The sequence below is a fragment of the Pteropus medius genome, unplaced genomic scaffold, assembly GCF_902729225.1.
Source record: "Pteropus medius unplaced genomic scaffold, Ma_sr-lr_union100, whole genome shotgun sequence".
NCBI lineage: Eukaryota > Metazoa > Chordata > Mammalia > Chiroptera > Pteropodidae > Pteropus > Pteropus medius.
In genome coordinates this window covers 1,580,330-1,599,967 of record NW_024346065.1, presented here as the reverse complement: position 1 = coordinate 1,599,967, position 19,638 = coordinate 1,580,330, and the positions used below count along the sequence as shown (strand labels likewise).

General features: G+C 36.2%; 1 protein-coding gene across 1 annotated transcript; it reads right to left on the bottom strand.

Annotated features, from left to right (window-relative positions):
- Nucleotides 1-1,247: 1,247 nt before the first annotated feature.
- Nucleotides 1,248-16,886, bottom strand: CCDC196 (coiled-coil domain containing 196). The gene is given in 11 exon segments (XM_039875378.1): nt 1,248-1,330; nt 1,333-1,357; nt 1,521-1,579; nt 8,656-8,791; nt 9,171-9,230; nt 9,765-9,848; nt 10,052-10,129; nt 14,447-14,497; nt 15,221-15,317; nt 16,577-16,729; nt 16,837-16,886. Coding segments are annotated over 11 exon segments (876 nt in total).
- Between the last annotated feature and the right edge of the window lie 2,752 nt (nt 16,887-19,638).

Sequence of the window (19,638 nt, the reverse complement as noted above, 5' to 3'; positions counted from 1 at the left end):
AATATCTGAACCTCTATCAAATCCCAGACACTGTGTTAGGTGGTCAAAATGAAAAGATGAACAAGACAATCCTGAACTTCAAAAAGCTCACCATAAGTGAGGGAGATAGCTGGGTTAACAAGTAATTGCAATATAGTTCATTAAGTGCTATGATAGAGGTAAGAGAGCCTAGAACAGGGATTCTCAAACCTGGCTGCAATTAAGAATTTCTCAGGGAGCTTTTAAAAAATACAGATGCTTTCGCCCTATCCCTCAGAGATCATGATTTGAATGATTTGGAGAGGAGGCCAGTGAATTGGTATTTTTAAAAGCTCCCAAGAAGATTCTAATACACAACTAGGATTGAGAGCACTGGGATAAAAGATGGACACCAAACTCAGCCTTAGGACAAACAGGCAAAGGCCAAGCAGGCAAGAAAAGAAGAATCTTTCAAGCAGAGGAACAGCTTTCTGAGAAGGCGTGGAGATAGTAGAACTCTTGGTGCATCAGGGGAACTGCAAATAGTTCTGTAGAGCTCAATGTAGGATATATGAGAGAAGGGGGAGACAGTGAAAGATGAGCCTGGGGATGTAGGCAGGAGGCAGATCATTATATGGTCTGTGAATGAGTTTGGGCTTTACACTAAAGTCAGTGGTAAACCAGTAGTGAAGTGACATAATCTTATTTCTTTTTTAGAAAAGGTAGTTTCAGAAGTGCTATGGAAAATAAATGAGAGGGACTGGAAGCAGGAAAACCAATTAAGAGGTGAGGTAATCCAGGCAGGAAAGAGAGCCTGAACTATAACAGTGGTACTAGGAAGATTGAAGATATTTAAGGCCTAGATAACTAGGAAGCAGAATCAACTGGACAGCTGGAAGTGGATGGTGAGAGAATAAGGGTCTATGGAGTATAATTTTCCTTATTTTGTACCTACTTTTACTAATTTGCCAGTGGTGGATCTGTCCAAAATTAAATATTTCAGAGTGGAGAGGAGCAGCTTTTTATGGACTCATTAACAACATGTGATGTGGTTTGAAACTAGCCATTTCGAAATCAAAAGCTATCAAAACAACAGAGGCTGTTTTACAATCTCTAAATGACTAAATTTCTGACATGCTTAAGGCTAAACATCTAACTAGCATTTCCGCCCAGTTCATTGGGGAATGAGAGGGGAAACAGCACTAAAACAAAGGTTCGAGAGATTTTAATGAACGCAAATGGTTATGCCTAGTCTTTAAATCTGTCCAAGCAAATGGAGTGAAAGCCTTCTAATCCTTCAGAGATTCATCTGGCAGTGACCTAAGAAAAAAGAGCCTCCCTCCTATGTCATCAAATTGACTTCCTTTAGTTCTGTGTAGGTCTTTGATCCTAGGATTCTCTAAAATAAAAAAAAGCTAAAACATCAAATGACCTGGCACTCACTTTGCACATCCCCTAAAAATATTAAATTAGAATGTACATTAACAAGTGCATCCCCCAAACCCACAAACCCTATCTTTTCAAGCCTTTAAAGTGATTTTGAAAATGGAGGTTGCTCTTACTGCATTAGATTCATTTTTGCCCGTAGTTGCTCTGCCTGTCGTCGTAAAGCCCGCAGTACCTGATGGGAAACAGGAAAATGAGAGCTTTCTTTGAGGAAAAAAGTTTTATTTTTTAGTTGCCAGGCTATTAACATTCATCACAATATCATGTCATTGTATCACTGTAGGACTGACCCTGGTATTAGCATCAGTATGGATTTTCTAATTGTTGTTTTAGAAACTAAATTTACCAAACAGTATTTTTAAAGTTGGAGTGACAAACCTTTCTTTTCTTTGTTGAGAGTTTATGTCCTGCAGGAAAAAATAATCATTGAGTATTACATGCAAGTAAAAACAATTTTGAGAGGCTAACAAATGTGCTTATAACTTTTAAATGAAGAAAAGTGATGGTAAATCATATACATATATACACACCCTCAGATAACCTAGATGTATATTCCACAAAAATGGTCAACTGTGGGTAGTGAAGAACAAAGAAAAGATAAAGGTGGGGGAGGGAGGAGAGAATGAGGCAGAGAGAGTGACAGGCACAGGCTGATGTAGAGAAGGTGAAGGGAGGCAATTAAAAGGGGAGAGAGAGAGGATTGTAGGGTGCTAAGTAGGCTCTGTAGTGACTCTGTCCTAGGTTAGGGTTGCTAGTTGAATTTGGATTTCAATAAACACCAAATAATTTTTAGAATACGTGTAAATACAATACTTATACTAAAACGGTATTGTTTATCTGCAATTCAGTTTTAATTGGGCATCCTCTGTTTATTTGCTAAATATGACAACCCTATCCTAGACATCCTGCTGCTCTCCTGAGTGTACGATTGCAAAAAAGTTTGTAATCTATTGTCTTGCATTGAAATAATCATATTAATAAAAGTACAGTTTACTTTTTTCAACTTTTAAAATTTATATTTTGGAAAAAAGACTTTTATTCTATGCCCCCCCCTACTCGACTTCTGTGGGTTTTATATGAAGTGAAAGAATGACCTAGTTTAGAAATTAACTCCATAATGTACTAATATAATAAAACTAATTTTGACATCAAGTTGCCTCAAAACTTAAAAACTCGTATTTGAGAGCAATACTATTTATCAAGGATCCAGATTTGAATGCGCTGTAGATTTCCATCCACCCCTGCCTTTCAGCATTTTAGCTTAACACTACTATTTTCCTTTCAGCAGCACCTGCTGGTGTGTATTTCAGCCATCAGGAAGAGTAATACTAAAGTGAAGTAAAGGTTAATGCCACGAAGAATGACTTGCTTTCAGAACAGAGGGAGTCATAGAATAAATAAGGTCTCAAGAGTATTCATTTCCCACCTCACTGGACTTTCATCTGAATTTATAAATGTAGCAAAATATTCACATCCAACCTTCAGCTTCTTTTCAAAAGAGTTCAAGGAAATGCTGAGTTTGGGGGAAGGGAGTAGGGGAGGAGAGAAAAGCAAGGCTGTCAAAATCAAATGTCTTATCACCACTTCTATTATTACTGAAGATAAACCTTTTCTTTAAACACCAGCTGGTATGATGGGAAATTCAGCTGAATTTAGAGATTGCTTCGTACCTGCACTCTCTGAGATAGGCGACTGCAAAGGCCACGGACTGCTATCTTTACTGAAGCCAGGGAAAGGTTGCCATACGCCCTGGGTCAGATCGTAATTTTACACTGGTAGGAAACTAAATCCCTTCAAATGTGACCCATCTATGGAACGACTAAAAGGAAAAGACCTTACCCAGGTATAAAATGTTTTTCTCCTGTGTAAGACTAGGTGATGCAGTATGCTAAACAGGTTAGACCGACAAGGGTAATACTGCAAACTAGGGCCTCAGGGGAATTAGCAAGCAGGGATTGCTTGAAGGGCAACAAAGTCAGTAATATTAACACAAGACTGTATTTTGCCAACCAAATAGGTCACGCCACTGCAAGGCAGCCAACGGGCACACAGGACAGTTGATGTGGGAGAAGGGATTCTTGGCCAAGAGCAGTGAGAGAAACCCTCCCTCTACTTGGAAATGCCTAGGACAAAAGGGCCTGTACCCTCACCTGCTGGGAGGTGTGTCCAAAATTACATTACGCCCTTTCTTTAAGACAGACTTGTGAAATACAACTCTTTTGAACCTAGAAGCAAAGAAAGATTATCCAGGAACACTATTAATTTCTTAACCTTCAAAAATCTATCACCTCGTGCAATTGCCCAACCGACTTTCTAATTTAGTGTCCCAATCGCCTGATTAAGAAATTAGTAAATGGTAGAAAAAAACAGTATTAGACAGGGATTGTGGAGGAAGTGGGCAGTGACTGTTTTTTGGAAGAGTCAAATAATAGGTAAAGATGTGCAGCAGAATACTGAGTTTAATAAGATCTAATCGAGGCTGCCAGTAATACAACTCAGTGCCACAGAACATGGCAGAAAACATCCATAGTTTTTTTTTTCTTTCCTTTTTTTCATTTATACATAAACGTAGCACATTTTGTCCTAAAGGTAATAGAAGGGCATTGCTCAAACATTTCCTGAATTTCTACGATTTGTGGACTAGAAGCCTGGATGTGATTGGTGCCACCTACTGGGAGAAATGCAGAATTACAAATCTGTCAACCTGTTGGAACCGTTTTATTACTGAACAAATTTAAACTTAGGGAATATGGTTCTTCATCGAGACGATTATACATTAAACAAGTGATAAGTTTGGATTCAAGTCGGAGCCTGAAGAAACGGAAGGTTCATGAGAAATCACATACTTTAACACTGCCATTTTATAGCGTATTCTAGGAGATGAGCTTTGGATGTGGAGTCAGAAAGCCTGACTTCTGCGAACTTGTTTCTTATTCTACAATTCCTATCCCATAGAGTCATTGTGAGGGTTAAACAAAGCCATATGTTTTCAACATGCTCTGTAAAATGTTATAGGTGTTTTAGATAAAGAAAAAACTGAAACTAAGTGACTTGTTCAGGTTATTTAACTGGTTGTTAGCCTCAGAGAAGGCCTACAACTCATATACATGACTTTAAATCCAATGCTTTATACATTTAATTACTATTTCAAAAAATTTGATGGCAAGATGGTTTTAGCTGGCAACTGAGATAAATCTAGGAGGTGCTAGAACACATTATATACTATAAATCACATTGGGACAATTATTCCCTTTTTAGTTCTTTCAAAGTTGGTGGCATCAAAGAGAAAGTTTCATTTGTGGCTGGGTTTTTTTAAAGCTCTCTATATCTTGCTAATATCACTTCCTAATAAAGATAAAATGGGCCTCAGGCTTCAACATCTTATTATAATATTAACATTTTATTTTCTGTATACTTACTATTAAGTTTACTTTCTATTATGGATAACTTCACTGGTGTTTCATTTAAACAGTATTATAAATTTTATTTTCAAGTAATGCATTTAAGAAATTAAAGAAGTCAATCTAAATATTGAATAAATAATCTAAGTGTCACAGAAGTTGGGAAACACTGAGCACCACCAAACCACCTCCCTATTATATCATTGTTGGTAATAATATCTTAATGTAACTACTTTAAAAATTCCTCTATAAAGAAAACTAATATTTCTTTTGTTTACTTTTCAATAATCAAACACTAGGTCATATATAGGTCAATGTAACCAAACTCCAAGACTTAGATTTCAGAGCACTTGAGCTCAAACAAACCTAAAGATTTGGTATATGCATGTGTTAGATAATGAAACTGGCCTATAATCCACACTCTCTGAATGTACAATCGATAAAACACAGTAGCAATGGGTCACTCATGCCTGTGGCTACAGTCATTTGTGATAACTGAACAGGTTGATGCCCTGCCACTTAATTCTCCAGAAGTATAAGAGGAGAGAAAAGAGGGTGTTGTTTGAGGGCTGTCCTGGTTCAAAGCTCAAAGATTCAATATTCTGCAAGCAAGCAAAAAAGAAAAGAAGAAAAGGAGGAAGGAAGGAAGGAAGGAAGGAAGGAAGGAAGGAAGGAAGGAAGGAAGGAAGGAAGGAAGGAAGGAAGGAAAGGAAGGAAAGAAATCTAAAGTGAAATGGAATCCTTCACTATTTACTAATCTTGTCTTGATTTGAATCTGAAACTAGAAGAATATTGACTTCTTATTCTTTAGATCTCTCAAGATGAACTTCAGCTAATTTTAAATGAAATAAAACAAAGATCTTTCCTCCTCATAACCCTCCTCTCCTCTATCTTTTTCATTTGTATCTTAATGACTTTATATTGCTCTGGTTATAGTCCAGGTTCTTATTGGAGAAAAAAACCTCATTTGTATCTTAATGACTTTATATTGCTCTGGTTATAGTCCAGGTTCTTATTGGAGAAAAAAACCTCAAACTTTCTGTGGTCTAATTCTTATCAAAACAAAAGTTAAAAGAAAAACATGAATGGGGCACTGGCTGAAGGATAGGTAGTACATTCAGTCTTCTAGATTTCCCAAATTTTACATATGGATCAAGTTAAACCAACAGAGTGCTATGTACCTGGACGGAATAATCTTAAGTGACTGATCACTTTTTTAAAATTTCAGATTAATAATTTATCAAATTGTGCCAAGGAACAGCTAAGAAACAGCCTAGGAAATTTAGATTCTGAATTTATTTTAGGAATATTGTTGAGGACATTAGCTACTATAACACACATCGAGTGTCCTGTCCCCATGACAAGGACCTGGAAAAGAAATTCCTCTCTCATCTCAGTACCAATGAAAGCTATGTTTCTCTTGAGCAATTGGTTATTGTTATTTTGTGGATATCGTAAATCCATGTTTCTTTTTCAGGGAAATTCAAAACCAAGTATGAAGCCTACCTCTACCAACGATATAGTACTTCCATTATACATTTTCATGTATTTACCTGGCTTCAAATTATTTTCCCTTTGCCTTGATTTATTCATCTATTTATTTAATCCTATATGCTGATTTTATAAGCTGTTCAATCTCTTCGTGGAATAAGAGTGAGAAGAAATTAGAGATACACATACTGATAAAATACTGTAATCCCTTAGCCATGATTTCTCATTGCATGTCTGTTTTTTTAAACTCAGTTCAGATGCATAGATCCCTGAAAATTTAAGAACCTTTGCTCCTACCCTTCAGAAGCCATTCCTTTGTTCTATTTTTTTTTTTATGGTAAACTATATAATTCCCTCTCATGATGCCATAAATTCTTACAAGGCTATAGTAATCAAAACAGCATGATACCGGCACAAAAACAGACACATAGATCAATGGAACAGCATAGAGAGCCCAGAAATAAATCCATGCCTATGTGGTCATTTAACCTATGACAAAGGAAACAAGAATATACAATGGGGTAAAGACAATCTCTTCAACAGATGGTGTTGGGAAAACTTGACAGGTACATGCAAAAAAAAAAAAAAAAAATGAAACTGGACCACATTCTTACACAATATACAAGAATAAACTCAAAATAGATTAAATACTTAAATGTAAGACCTAAAACCATAAAACTTCTAGAAGAAAACATAGGCAGTAAATTCTCCGATATTTCTATTAGTAAGTTTTTTCTGATATATCTCCTCAGACAAGGGAAACAAAAAAATAAACAAATAGGACTACATCAAACTAAAAAGGTTTTGCCCAGCAAAAGAACCCATCAACAAAACAAAAAACAACCTATGAATGGGAGAAGATATTTGCCTGTGATACATCTGACAAGGGGTTAATATCCAAAATTTGTAAAACTCTTGCAACTCATACAACTCAACAACAACAAAAAATCCAATTAAAAAATGGGCAGAAGACTCGAATAGATATTTTTCCAATGAGGAGATACAGATGGCCAATAGACATATGAGAGGATGCTCAAAGTCACTAATCATCAGAGAAATGCAAATTAAAACCACAATGAGATAACACCTCACATCTGTCAGATCGGCTATCATAAATAAATCAAAAAACAACAAATGTTAGAGAGGATGTAAAGAAAAGAGAACCCTGGTACACTGTTGGTGGGATTGCAAATTGGTACAGCTACACTGGAAAACAGTCTGGAAGTTTCTCGAAAATTAAAAATAGAGCTACCTTTTGACCTAGCAAGTGCACTTCTGGGTATTTATCCAAAGGAAACCAAAACACTAGTTCCTAAAGATCTATGCACCTCTATGTTCATGGCAGCACTGTTCACGATAGCCAAGATATAGAAGCAACCTAAGTGCCCATCAATAGATGATTGGATAAAGTTATAGCACACATATACAATGGAATATTACTCAGCTATTAAAAAGGTGAAATCTTACCATTTGCAATGACATGGATGGACCTAGAGGGTATTATGCTGAGTGAAATAAGTCAGACAGAGAAAGATAAATACCATATGATTTCTCTTATATGCAGAATCTAAGGAACAAAAGAAACGAACAAACTAAATGAAAACAGACTCACTGATGCAGAGAACAAACTGGTGATTGCCAGAAGGGAGGAGGATTGGAGGGCTGGGTGAAAAAGGTGAAGAGATAAAGAAGTACAAATTGATAGTTACAAAGCAGTCATGGGGATTTGGAGTACAGCATAGAGCATATAGTCAATATTATTGTAATGGTTGTGTGTAGTACCAGATAGGTGCTAGGGTAATTGGGGGGGGATCACTTCATGGATTGTATAAGTATCTAACTTTTAAATTTAAAATAAAATTTAAAAAAATAATAAAATTATTGTATGTATTTAAAAATTGTCTTTTGGGGGAAAATGCTGAAAGTCCCAGAGGAACTATCTTGATTGGTGAAACTCACAACCATTGTCAGATGTCTATCTCCTTGATCTTCTGTTTTGAAGTAGCAGAGTCTAATTCCAACAAGATCAAACTACTCTAATTCCTAGGAAAAGGGAGAGGGTAGGGAGGAAACTAATATTTTATCAAGTGCCAACTATGTATCAACTACATATGCTAAGTACATGATATATTACTTAGTCTTTATAAATGAAAATTTCATTTCCTCCAGAGGAATCCTTTCCTTGGTATGAGAGCTTCTGAGTAATAATAATGATAGTAATAAAATTATTATAACATTACTAACATTTAACTTACTGTGTACCAGATATTGTGTTGATCACTTTAGGTGTAATGGGATTTTTAATGTAAAACAAAACAAACCAAAACCTCAAACTGTGTACCTATGAAACTCTACCTACCTTGGGACCCAGGAAGATTAAAAACTGCTTGCTCACAATTGTGCTGTAAGTACAGTGATAATTTCAGGTCATTGGCCTTCTGGTAGTTCTTCAAGGCTTCAATTCTCAGCTCAATAACTTTTCCATTAAAGTCACTCTATAAGAGAACATTTTTCAAAACTACTCATATACTATTGGCTTCTCTGAATCCACTGTTACCTGAATCCTTTTTACTCAAAAGTTTAAAAATGATCCCATCATGTTTAGTCTTTAAAAGTTGAACAGAAAGTATTTGTGATTTTTTTTTCACATTTCAGATAGAATAAAATCAAGATCACAGGGGGAAAAAAATGCTATTTACCCCCAAGTTACTCAAAGTGAAGCCAGAGATAGGTCTCTCCAGCCATCTCCCCAGTAAACATTTCTTTTAGCAGGGCAATTGGTAATCTAAATGAAGAGACTGGGCTTCACATTATGGAACTTTATATTGTATGAATGAAACTGTACCCCAAGTCTAGCCTGGAAGACCTTAGTACCTGAAGGATGTTGGCTTGTTCCTGATACCTCACCCATTCTATTTTCCTCTGTTGCTTTTCCTGGTGGAAGAAAGAGCCTCTGGGTGACAAAGTAAATTGAGATCAGAAATCAGTTTTCTAAATATGCCACAAAGACTTTATAGCAAAATTGTGGTGTCATAGATTCACTAATAAATTGGTTTCGACTTCATAGTCCTTTTAATTGGCCTCACCTGTACAATCCACTCTCCGAAAGTTAAAAACTAAATGAATAGGATAATTTTCTATGAATAAATTGGCTGCAAGAAGATTAGATACAAGCATAATTACCTCTAAATAAATGTTCAAAAACAAATTAACAAGTGTTTTGATATCACATAGCTATTGCAAAGTTGTCATTGTTGGTACAGCTTCTTCCACTTTGCCCTAGATAACAAGATTTCCCAGAAACTTGCAGTGTCACTCTGACTCAAATATAATATCCCAAGGGAACCAGATCTGTAAAATTTCGCACCCATTCAAGAACACAATATAGTTTAAGCAGATTAATGCTACATTAAAGATATCTAATCTATCAGCTCTAAAAGCCACTACCATTCAGAAAGGTTGTACTACCTTTCTTAACTCCTTCACTTTCTCTGCACATGATGTCTCCGATTCATTCTTGATCTTCCTAGGTGGTGAGGGGGTTTTGGGAGCCTGGGATGAGAGAAGAGAGCTAAAAGAATAGGAGGCCCCAGAAAAGAAGTGCAATGTCTCAGCAGACAGTAAATCCAATATATTCTGAAGGCCCAGGTCCTACCTATGTGCCTACCCAAAATAACCCTGATTGTCAACAGGCTGTTTCCAGTTGTGCGGCATCAACGACCTTTAAATTGCAAGTACCCATGCAGTCTACTTGCCTTTCCATCCTGCAAGTTTGCTTTGTTTTTTATCTGTGGTGCTTTTTGTTGATCACTGAGTTCTTCTGTGTTGAATGTCTGTAGAGAGACATTTTGACAAAGCTTTAAATTAGTGGGAAATTAGCAAGGGAAAGTAGAAAGCCAATATGGGTCAAGGCTTTTGGTTTCTGCCAGTCAGCAAGCTCTCAGGCCCCAGTATAAAAAGTGAACTACCAGAGGGGGTTCGGAATGGAACAAGCCCTTCCATTTGGTCCCTTGAATGTACCTTATAATAATAAAAACCATTAAATCATATGCCAATCATTACTACAAGCTACTTACTTACATTACTCTACGATATCACATTTTCACTTAATCCTCAAAGGACTATTTTTATTTCCATTTTATAAATGAGAAAACTGAGACTCAGAGAGGCTAAGATATTTGTTTGGGGTCACACAGCTAGGGAGGTACAAAGCTGGAATTTGAACTGGATCTCCCAGACTATGAAGCCTGTATTCTTAACCACTCAGCATGCTGCTCTCCTCACTCCATTTCTCACTAACTAAAAATATGGGTAGGCTAAGGCATATGGACATCCCTTATAAAAAGTTTTTGAGAGCTCTGAAAAAGCTGGATTTGAATAAAGGAATTGTACTGGCACATTTTCTATCATAAGTATACAAGAACTTAGGAACTAACACTTCTGACAATTCATAAAACTGATTCGTAGCTGCCACTGAGAACTGGGAGGAGATCTCAGTATAAGATGCAGGGCTTAATGGTATCCTGATTATTTGTGGAAAGGTGAGATGAAAATGCAGTCGGAGATCACACCACAGACCTGTTTTTATCACAAGACACAATCTGTTCTTCTAGTCTCATAGTCTGTGAAAAAGCATTCAGATCCCAATGACAGTCCACAGAGGAATTTCCTCCCTCTCTTGGTTTCCCAGCAAAAGGGCTTATTATTTTTTAATTACATTTATTGCGGTGACATTGGTTAATAAAATTATATAGGTTTCAAATATACAGTTCAATAATACATCATCTGTATATTGCATTGTGTGTTTACCACCCAAAGTCAAATCTTCTGTCACCATATATTTAAACCCCTTTATCCTTATCCACCTCCCCCCAACCCCACCACCTTTCCCTCTGGTAACCACTAAAGTGTTGTCTCTGTGTATGAGTTTTTGTTTGTCTTGTTTACTTGTTGCTTTCAGTTTTATATCTTACATATGAGTGAAATCATACAGTTCTCAACTTTTTCTGACTTATTTCACTTAGCATGGTTATCTCAAGATCCATGTTGTCACAAATGGTAGTATTTCATCTTTTCTTATGGCTGAGCAATATTTCATTGTATAAATGTACCACATCTTTTTTATCAAGTCATCTATTGAAGGACACTTTGGTTATTTCCATGTCTTGGCCACTGTGAATAATGTTTCAGTGAACATCAAGGTGCATATATCTTTATGGATAAATATTTTCAAATTTCGGGGATAGATACCCTGAAGAAGGGTTGCTGGGTCATACGGTAATTCTATTCTTAATTTTTTTAGGAACCTCCATACTATTTTCTATATTGGTTATAACAATTTCCACTCCCACCAGAAATGTATGAAAGTTCCTTTCCCTTGCAGCCTCTCCAGCATTTATTACTTCTCTTGATGAGCTGGTATCTCATTGTGGTTTTGATTTATATTTCCCTAATAGCTAGTGAAGTTGAGCATCTTTTCATATATCTGTTGGCCGTTTGTATGTCTTCTTGGGAGAAGTGTCTGTTCAGGTCCTCTGCCCATTTTTTAACTGCATTGTTTGTTTTTTTATTGTTGAGTTATATGAGTTCTTTATATATTTTGGATATTAGCCTCTTAACGGAGGCATTGTTTGCAAACGTCTTCCATTCAGTTGGTTGCCTCTTTGTTTTGTTGATGGTTTCTTTTGCTGTGGGAAAGCTTTTTAGTTTGCTGTAGTACCATTCATTTATTTTTGCTTTTACTTCCCTTGATTTTGAGGTCAAATTCATAAAATCCTCTCTAAATCCAAAGTCCATGAGTTTAGTACCTATGTTTTCTTCTATATAATTTATTGTTTCAGGTCTTAGATTCAGGTCCTTTATTTGTTTTGAGTTAATTTTGATGTATGGTGACAGCAGTCATTTCATTCTTTTGTGTGTGGCTTTTCAATTTTCCCAGCATCATTTATTAAAGAGGCTTTTTTTCTACCTTCATTGTATGTTTTTGGCTCCTTCATCATTAATTATTTGCCCATATGTATATGGGTTTATTTCTGGGCTCTCAATTCTTTTCCTTGGTCTGTGTGTCTGTTTTCCTGACAATATCATGCTGTATTGATTATTGTCTCTTTGTAGTATAATTTGAAGTCAGGCAGTGTGATACCTCTGGCCTTGTTCTTTCCTTTCAGGATTGCTTTGGCTATTCGTGGTCTTTTGTGATTGCATAAGAATCTGATGATTTTTTGTTCTATTTCTTTAAAAAATGCCACTGGTGTTCTGCATTAATTCTACTTATTGCTTTCGGTATTATGGCCATTTTAACTATGTTGATCCTTCCAATCCTTGAACATGGAATATCTTTCCATTTCTTTGTGTCTTCCTCAATCTCTTTTAATAATGTCTTATAGTGTTAGTGTATAGGTCCTTCACATGCTTTGTTAAGTTTATTCTAGGTATTTTATTCTTTTTGTTGCATTTGCAAAAGGAATTGTTTTTTCATTTGTTTTTCTGAAATTTCATTGTCAGTGTATGGGGACGCAATGTATATTTATACATTGATCTTGTATCTTGCAACTTTACTGTATTTTTCTATTGTTTCTAATAGTTTTTTTTGGTGGAGTCTTTAGAGAATCATGTCATCTATAAAAAGTGACAATTTGACTTCTTCATTCCTAATTTGGATACCTTTTATTTCTTTCCCTTGCCTGATGGCCCTGGCTAGAACTGCCAGCACTACATTGAATAAGAGTGGTAAAAATGGGCATCTTTGTCTTGTTCCTGATCTTAGAGGAAAATCTTTCAGTTATTCACCATTAAGTATGATATTAGCTGAGAGTCTGTCATATATGGCCTTTATTATGTTAAGGTACTTTCCTTCTCTACCCATTTTATTGAGTGTTTTAATCATAAATGGTTGCTGTATCTTGTCAAATGCTTTTCTGCCACTATAGATATGATCATGTGATCTTTATCCTTTATTTTGTTTATGTGTTGTATCACATTGATTGATTTGCATATGTCGAATCATCCTCATGCCCCTGGTGTGAACCCCACTTGATCATGATGTATAATCTTTTAGAAGGATTCTTCTATTTGATTTGCTGGCATTTTTTTTTTTTTTTTTTTTAGCATTTTTGCATCTGTATTCATCAGAGATATTGGTCTGTAGTTTTTTTTTTCATTATCCTTACCAGGTTTTGGTGTCAGGGAAATGTTGGCCTTATAAAATGAGTTAGGAAGTATTGCCTTTTGATTTTTTGGAGGAGTTTGAGGAGGACAGGTATTAAATCATCTTTGAATGTTTGAGAGAATTCACTAGTGAAGCCATCTGGTCCTGGACTTTTACTTTTTGGGAGATTTTTGATGATTGTTTCGATTTCCTTACTGTTGATTGGTATATTTAGATTTTCCAGTTCAAAAGGGCCTACTATTGTTATCTTAATATTGTTGCAAAATCATAGGGGAATTAGAATTAGATATATATTCATTCATTTATTCAACTTACATTTATTGTCTACTATCTTCCAAGCATTTTGCTATGTGCTAGGGATTTAAAGATGAACAAGACAATCAAGATACTAGAGGAGCTCATACTTCAAAGTAGAGCAAGGAGACAAGAAACAAATAAAATAATAATAAAATTAAAATAATAATAAGCTTATATTATAAAAAATGCTGTGGAGGACTTGAACAGGGTTGTATAAAAGTAGGAGAGGGGTTGCCCTGTTTTAGATAGAGTGAATAAGGAGGCCCTCCCTGAGGAGGTGACATTTAAGCAGAAACTTGAAGGAAGTGAATAGAAAATACCATTACAGGCCACTGAGGCTAAAGTAAGAACAAAAGACTTGAGATAAGAAAAGTCTTGGCATGTTTGAAAAACCACAAGGAGGTCAGTGTGGGAGGGAAGGACTTCTATGAAAGGAGAACAGAGAGGTAAGCAAGAGCCAGATCATGCCATATTAAGGAGTGGCTATAAAGGATTTTCTTAAGAAGAGTGATATGTTTTGATTATTTAAAATATATTACTTTGGCTGCTTTGCAAAGAATGGTTTGGAATGAGGTGTGAGTGGAAGCAGGGACTTGAGAAAATAAGATTGGAGACCAGAGGAAAGAGAAGTTCTTTGCATTGTGGTCTGTAAAACAATACTCTCAAGAGATCCTTAGAGGCACACCTTGTTCCATAGCATCTCCATTTCCTTCCGAAGCATCTTGTTTTTCCTTTCCTGTTGGAGGGGGAGAAAAACCAAACAAACAGAAACATATGTTTGTTCAGTCATTAAAGTGAAATTGGAAGAAATGACTAAGTAATAGGGGAAGGGGGCACAAGGACATAGTTTACACAGAGGAAAGCAATAAATGGAGCTAGGCCAAAATCCAGGAACAGGAGAGATAAGTTTGATGATAATGATGATGATGATGATGATGATGATAAAAAATAATAACAATTTTGAATAACTAATTATGGTAACCGTAGGATATCGATAGAAATGAGTTCCTCATATTTATAATACTTAAAGCATTCTGATTATGTGGCACTTTCTCTGCAGCTTCGACCACTATTTTTAGCTTTTAAGATCCTTCACACTATTGATTTTTAAAAATCTTACAAGAATCTTTCAGAGAAAACGATTTCTTTTCTTTTTCTTTGCTAGGTATTTTCCATTCCTTCTGAAGTGCGAAGGGTTAATATGCTTGTACTCATTAACCCCTAGAAAAGTTTTTTAAAAAATCAAGAAATAGAATTTTTGCTAGCTAGTCCTTGTTCTTCCCAATGTTTCCTCTGATTCCTTTTGGATCATCCTGGACTTTCTAGATCAAGGAGATATCAGTGTTGGAGCATCAGATACTAGAGATGAATACTCTGTCTTTTCTTCCACATCTGATGACAGCAATGGAATTGATCCCTGTTCAGGAGGCCTTTCCCTGGAATGTTCACCAACTCTTACCAGATTCTGCTTCATCTCCTCTGCTTCCTTAATGAGCTCCATGACTGAAGGTTCTTCACTCCCCTTTCCTGCCATGATCTGCCTCATGATTTGCAGACTAGAAGGGAAAGACATCATAAAATGTAATATTTCCTGAAGAGTAATATTAATATTTTACAACCGGTTAGAAAGTACTCCACCATGGGAGAGAGATGGGGGCTGAAATCATAGGATTTATGAAAGTCCTCCTGGACATAGAAGGTCTCTATAGGATGACTCCATTCCTCACTGACATTTCCCCTAGCTTTGTGCTCTGCAATGAATTCTGTGGTCTATAATGCTCAAAACTTAGGTCTCCAACAGCCATTGAGACTCCTCTGTACCCCTTCAGAAGAATGTTTTGGTGTATAAATTTTGGGCTAGAAAGGGGGCGCTTTTGTTCCTGTGTAAAAGGAGGTCAAAGAACCTATTGTCTTCAGGATAAATCCCAGAATTATTCCCTACTCTGTCTCCGTTCATCTCTCCCACCTTGCTTCTCCATATAGAGACATTTGAGTTAGTTTGAGAAACTACTTATATCCTTATGATATCCCCCAGAGAATGAAGCCATCAAGAAGTTTCTAACAAAGTCTGAATAAACAGTAAGATATCCTTATGAGAAAGGATATCTTTTAAAGGTATTAATGTTTATGTTCATTGTACTTTTTCCTCTACAATTGTAAGCAAAAGAGCAAGACTTTGTGTTCTCTTGCCCTGAGAATAGTTTGAATTTCTGGGTTTGCTTGACCACAACTTTCTGCCTCCCATTTGTTTTCCAAAAAGCTGAGCTTCCTGAGATGCTTATACTAGGGTAGAGAATGAAAGTAGACCCATTAAGGTGAGATTGCCTGAGACCAGAAAGGAAAATGTTGTTGAGTCTCAAGAACAGTGAGTATCCTAGTGAAGAGTTAAGAGCTCAGTTGCCTAGCATATTTAAAGAAACCAGACCCTAGGCTCAGAAAAGATTGCTATTCCATTGCTTGGCATGGGAAGAGCAAAATTATCTATCTTAAAGTGATTTCACAAACAAATAAGGAGCTATTAGTGTGATCATGATAGCTGACAATATTAAAGGCTCTTAATCTATTTCTTGGGTGGATACCCTAGGGAAAAAGTAGTAACTGTAGCCCCGTGAGATAAGGGCTGAGTCATACTTAATTTTACTAAAAGAAAATAAAGGATTCCTTGCCACTCTGATTTTGTAGTTACAAATTCTTTACCTACTATAGCTGAATATCTAAACCTTTTTTAAAAAATGTAAGTAATAATTGTTATTCCTATGGATTAAAGTTTTCTAGCCCTTCACCTTTTAGGAAATCCTGAGTAGGGAGCCCTTACCTTCTTTGTTTTTCCTCCAAGTTAGACATTAACTTCTGGAATAAGAGGTTGTTCTTATCTGCAATAGGTTTTAGCGTCTCTAGAAGTTCTTGCTTCCTTAGTTTTAAGTCCTCATTCAATTCCTTCAAGTAGTTGTCATCTATTTTAGAACTTCTGTGGGAAGAGACACCATAATATATTCCTTTAGTCTGGGTTAATAATAGAGACCCTCTTGTCCCTCCTGGATAGTTAACACTTGATATCTTTTGTCAAAGACTCACCTTGTTTTTGAGGGCACATAAGAACCTGGAGAGTCTGAACTACTCGCCATCTTGAAGGGAAACTTTTACTCTAAGAATAAAGAGGTTTTCTTGAAAATATGTGCCTTCTTGTTCCATTCAGTTAAGTCATCATTTTTGTGCTGCTGTTCTTGAAACTCCTGCTGCGTTGGACTGGTTTTAGCTACAGCTTGAGGTCACAATGGCCCTAAGACCACAGAATCAACAGGTTTTTAAGTTACTCCAACATCAATGACAGTTTGTTGACTAAGAATACTATTAACTACATCTGATAAGTTCTTGCTTTAGCTTTAGCCGATGCTAAACATTTTATTCTTAAGTCTTTGATTGAATAGGATAAAATCACAACACATATACATTATGGAATTCCTATTGTGTTAGAAAATGATGGCATGTCAAAAATAACTCATCAACACCATCTGCTATGGCAGGTAACCTTCATGGACACAGTGTTGGGTTCTGTGAGTGAAGAAAAGAAAAAAACAAAGCATCTACCCTCTGGGTGTCTCAGGAGGAGGAAGGGATACCTCTAAGAGACATTTAAAAAAAAAAAATAGAGGCCAAACTGGCAAATACAAGGTATAGATATAATGTTGAGTAACAGTATGTATGTGCAAATTGTCATTATTTTTCTATTGTTAAAACTTGACATATCTCAATGGCAAGGCAGAATAATATTGGACATGTAGTAAGAGGATATAATTTGTGAAAGATCTATATTGTCAGTATGTCCTTCCACAGCCAGGCTCTTTTCTGAGAGTCTGTAATTCTAGACTTGCCTCCAGATTCTGATTCTGCCTTCATTTTTCTCTCCTTATTAGAACCACATTTCTCCTAGACTCTAAGATCTCCTGCCTTCATCTATGTCACTTAGTGAGCAGAAGATAACCCAAAGAATTATACATTTGTTTCTTCATGCCTTTTAAACATAATTTTAGGGCAGTATTTTTAGTGATGTTCTCAAATGTCAATTAAGTCATGCCAATTTCCAGTATTAACTGATCATGTCCAGGCCTTTTCTAGGGGCATTCTCCAAAGTAACTTAAACTCTTTCTTTTGGAAACCTTAAAAGCAGATTACTGCAGTGGAAATAACACAAGACTTAGTTTGTCAGATCTTGGTTTGAATCTCAGCTTCACTGTGAGGCGTGAGCTTTAAGTTACTAAATTCTCTGAGTTCCTACTTTTGTAAAATTGAAACTGGTAAATAAAAAGAGTTATTGTGAGAGTGAAATGTAATATATCACATTTCTGGCTCATGTCAGATGTTTACATTTTAGTGCAGTTTTGGTTGGTTTGGGTTTGGAGATTGTTTAATGCCTTAAATAAGCAGTCAAATACAAAAAAAAAAGCTGATTTATATGAAGCTAATGAAGCTTAAGCTTTAGAGTCCCTCATTTTCACAGACCTCTTCTTCCAAAGGCCCTCTACTTCATTTTATATTCATAAGTTTTTGTTCTTTTTTTGGAAAGAGAGAATCCCACCCCCAAATTATATGCACTTTAGAGTTCCACAAAACCTGTATCTTCCCCTGGCTAGATATGATACTCTCTCTCTTAAGTATCTTCTACGTCAAAACTTCTCTTTAGGCAGTCTCTAAAACTACTTTTTCTAAAGTATATATGTGTCACTTGTAAGCTTTGTATGATAGTTAGTGTAATATGACATTAAATTAAAACGATTGTATCAAGTAAAGCATAATATAATTTAGATTGGTTGCTCTAGGAGCTCCCATGAAAAGTTTTGATTGAATGAGGGTGAGCCAACTCCACACTGTTAAAAGAAGGAACTATGTCAATTAATTATTAGTAGTATCTCTTTAGACTGCAGATGTGGCAGGTGGTAGCAAATAGTAGACAAAAATGGCATTGATCACTAAAGCATGACCTCTTTAAATTTCATGTTGTGACATTTGGTTGGCAGAATTATGTTAGAATTTTAAAACATTTAATGAGCAGGCAACATCCCAACTCACCTTCCTTTCTGTCCTTGCTTGTGAGAATTGAAAGTGGAAGAACACTTGCTATTCTGATGTGCTCTTTGCTATAGCCAATCAGCTCCTTTTATTTCCCAACATTCCAATGCCCATTTCTTTAACCTGGAATATAATTTACAAAAAAAACGAATATTTGCCTTGTAATAATGTATACAGACTTTAAGAGATTCAAACCAAAAACCAGTATTAAAAGAGAATATTAATAATACATTATCTCTGGGATGCAGGTAGTGAGGGTGAAGCTATAGATGACCATTAATGGTAGAAAGAAGGAAAGTTGAACACTATTTTTCCTCAAATAGAAAGCTAGATCATCTGTTAATTGAGGAAGCATGGTAGGAAACTTTGGAAGAGTAATAACTTGAGGTTTGGAATAGCACCTGAGCAGTGGCAAAGGAAGCCAACTAGGCAAGAGTACAAGGACTGCCAAGTGGTGCTAAGGGTCAAGGTGAGTTTGAGAATTGCAGATTTGTCATGGCATGAATCAGCAGTTACACAATTTATCCGGCAGTGTTTGGCAAACTAGAAGCAATAGTAGAGAGAACAGATGGTTTGACTCTGAGCTGCGACTTGGCAAAATGGATAGGCAGAAGTTTAAGGAGGTAAGGGGGCTAAGAGCTGGTGAGAGTAACCATCAAAAGGTTGATCATCATGTTCAGGCTATGCAGGGTTAAAAGTGAAGAAGCGAGTAGCTAGGAGGGCAAGTCAGGAAAGGGTTAAGTTTAAGAGTTTGGGGTGGAAGAACAGGTGGCTATGGTCAGTGAACATAATTAGAAAATAACTTGTGGA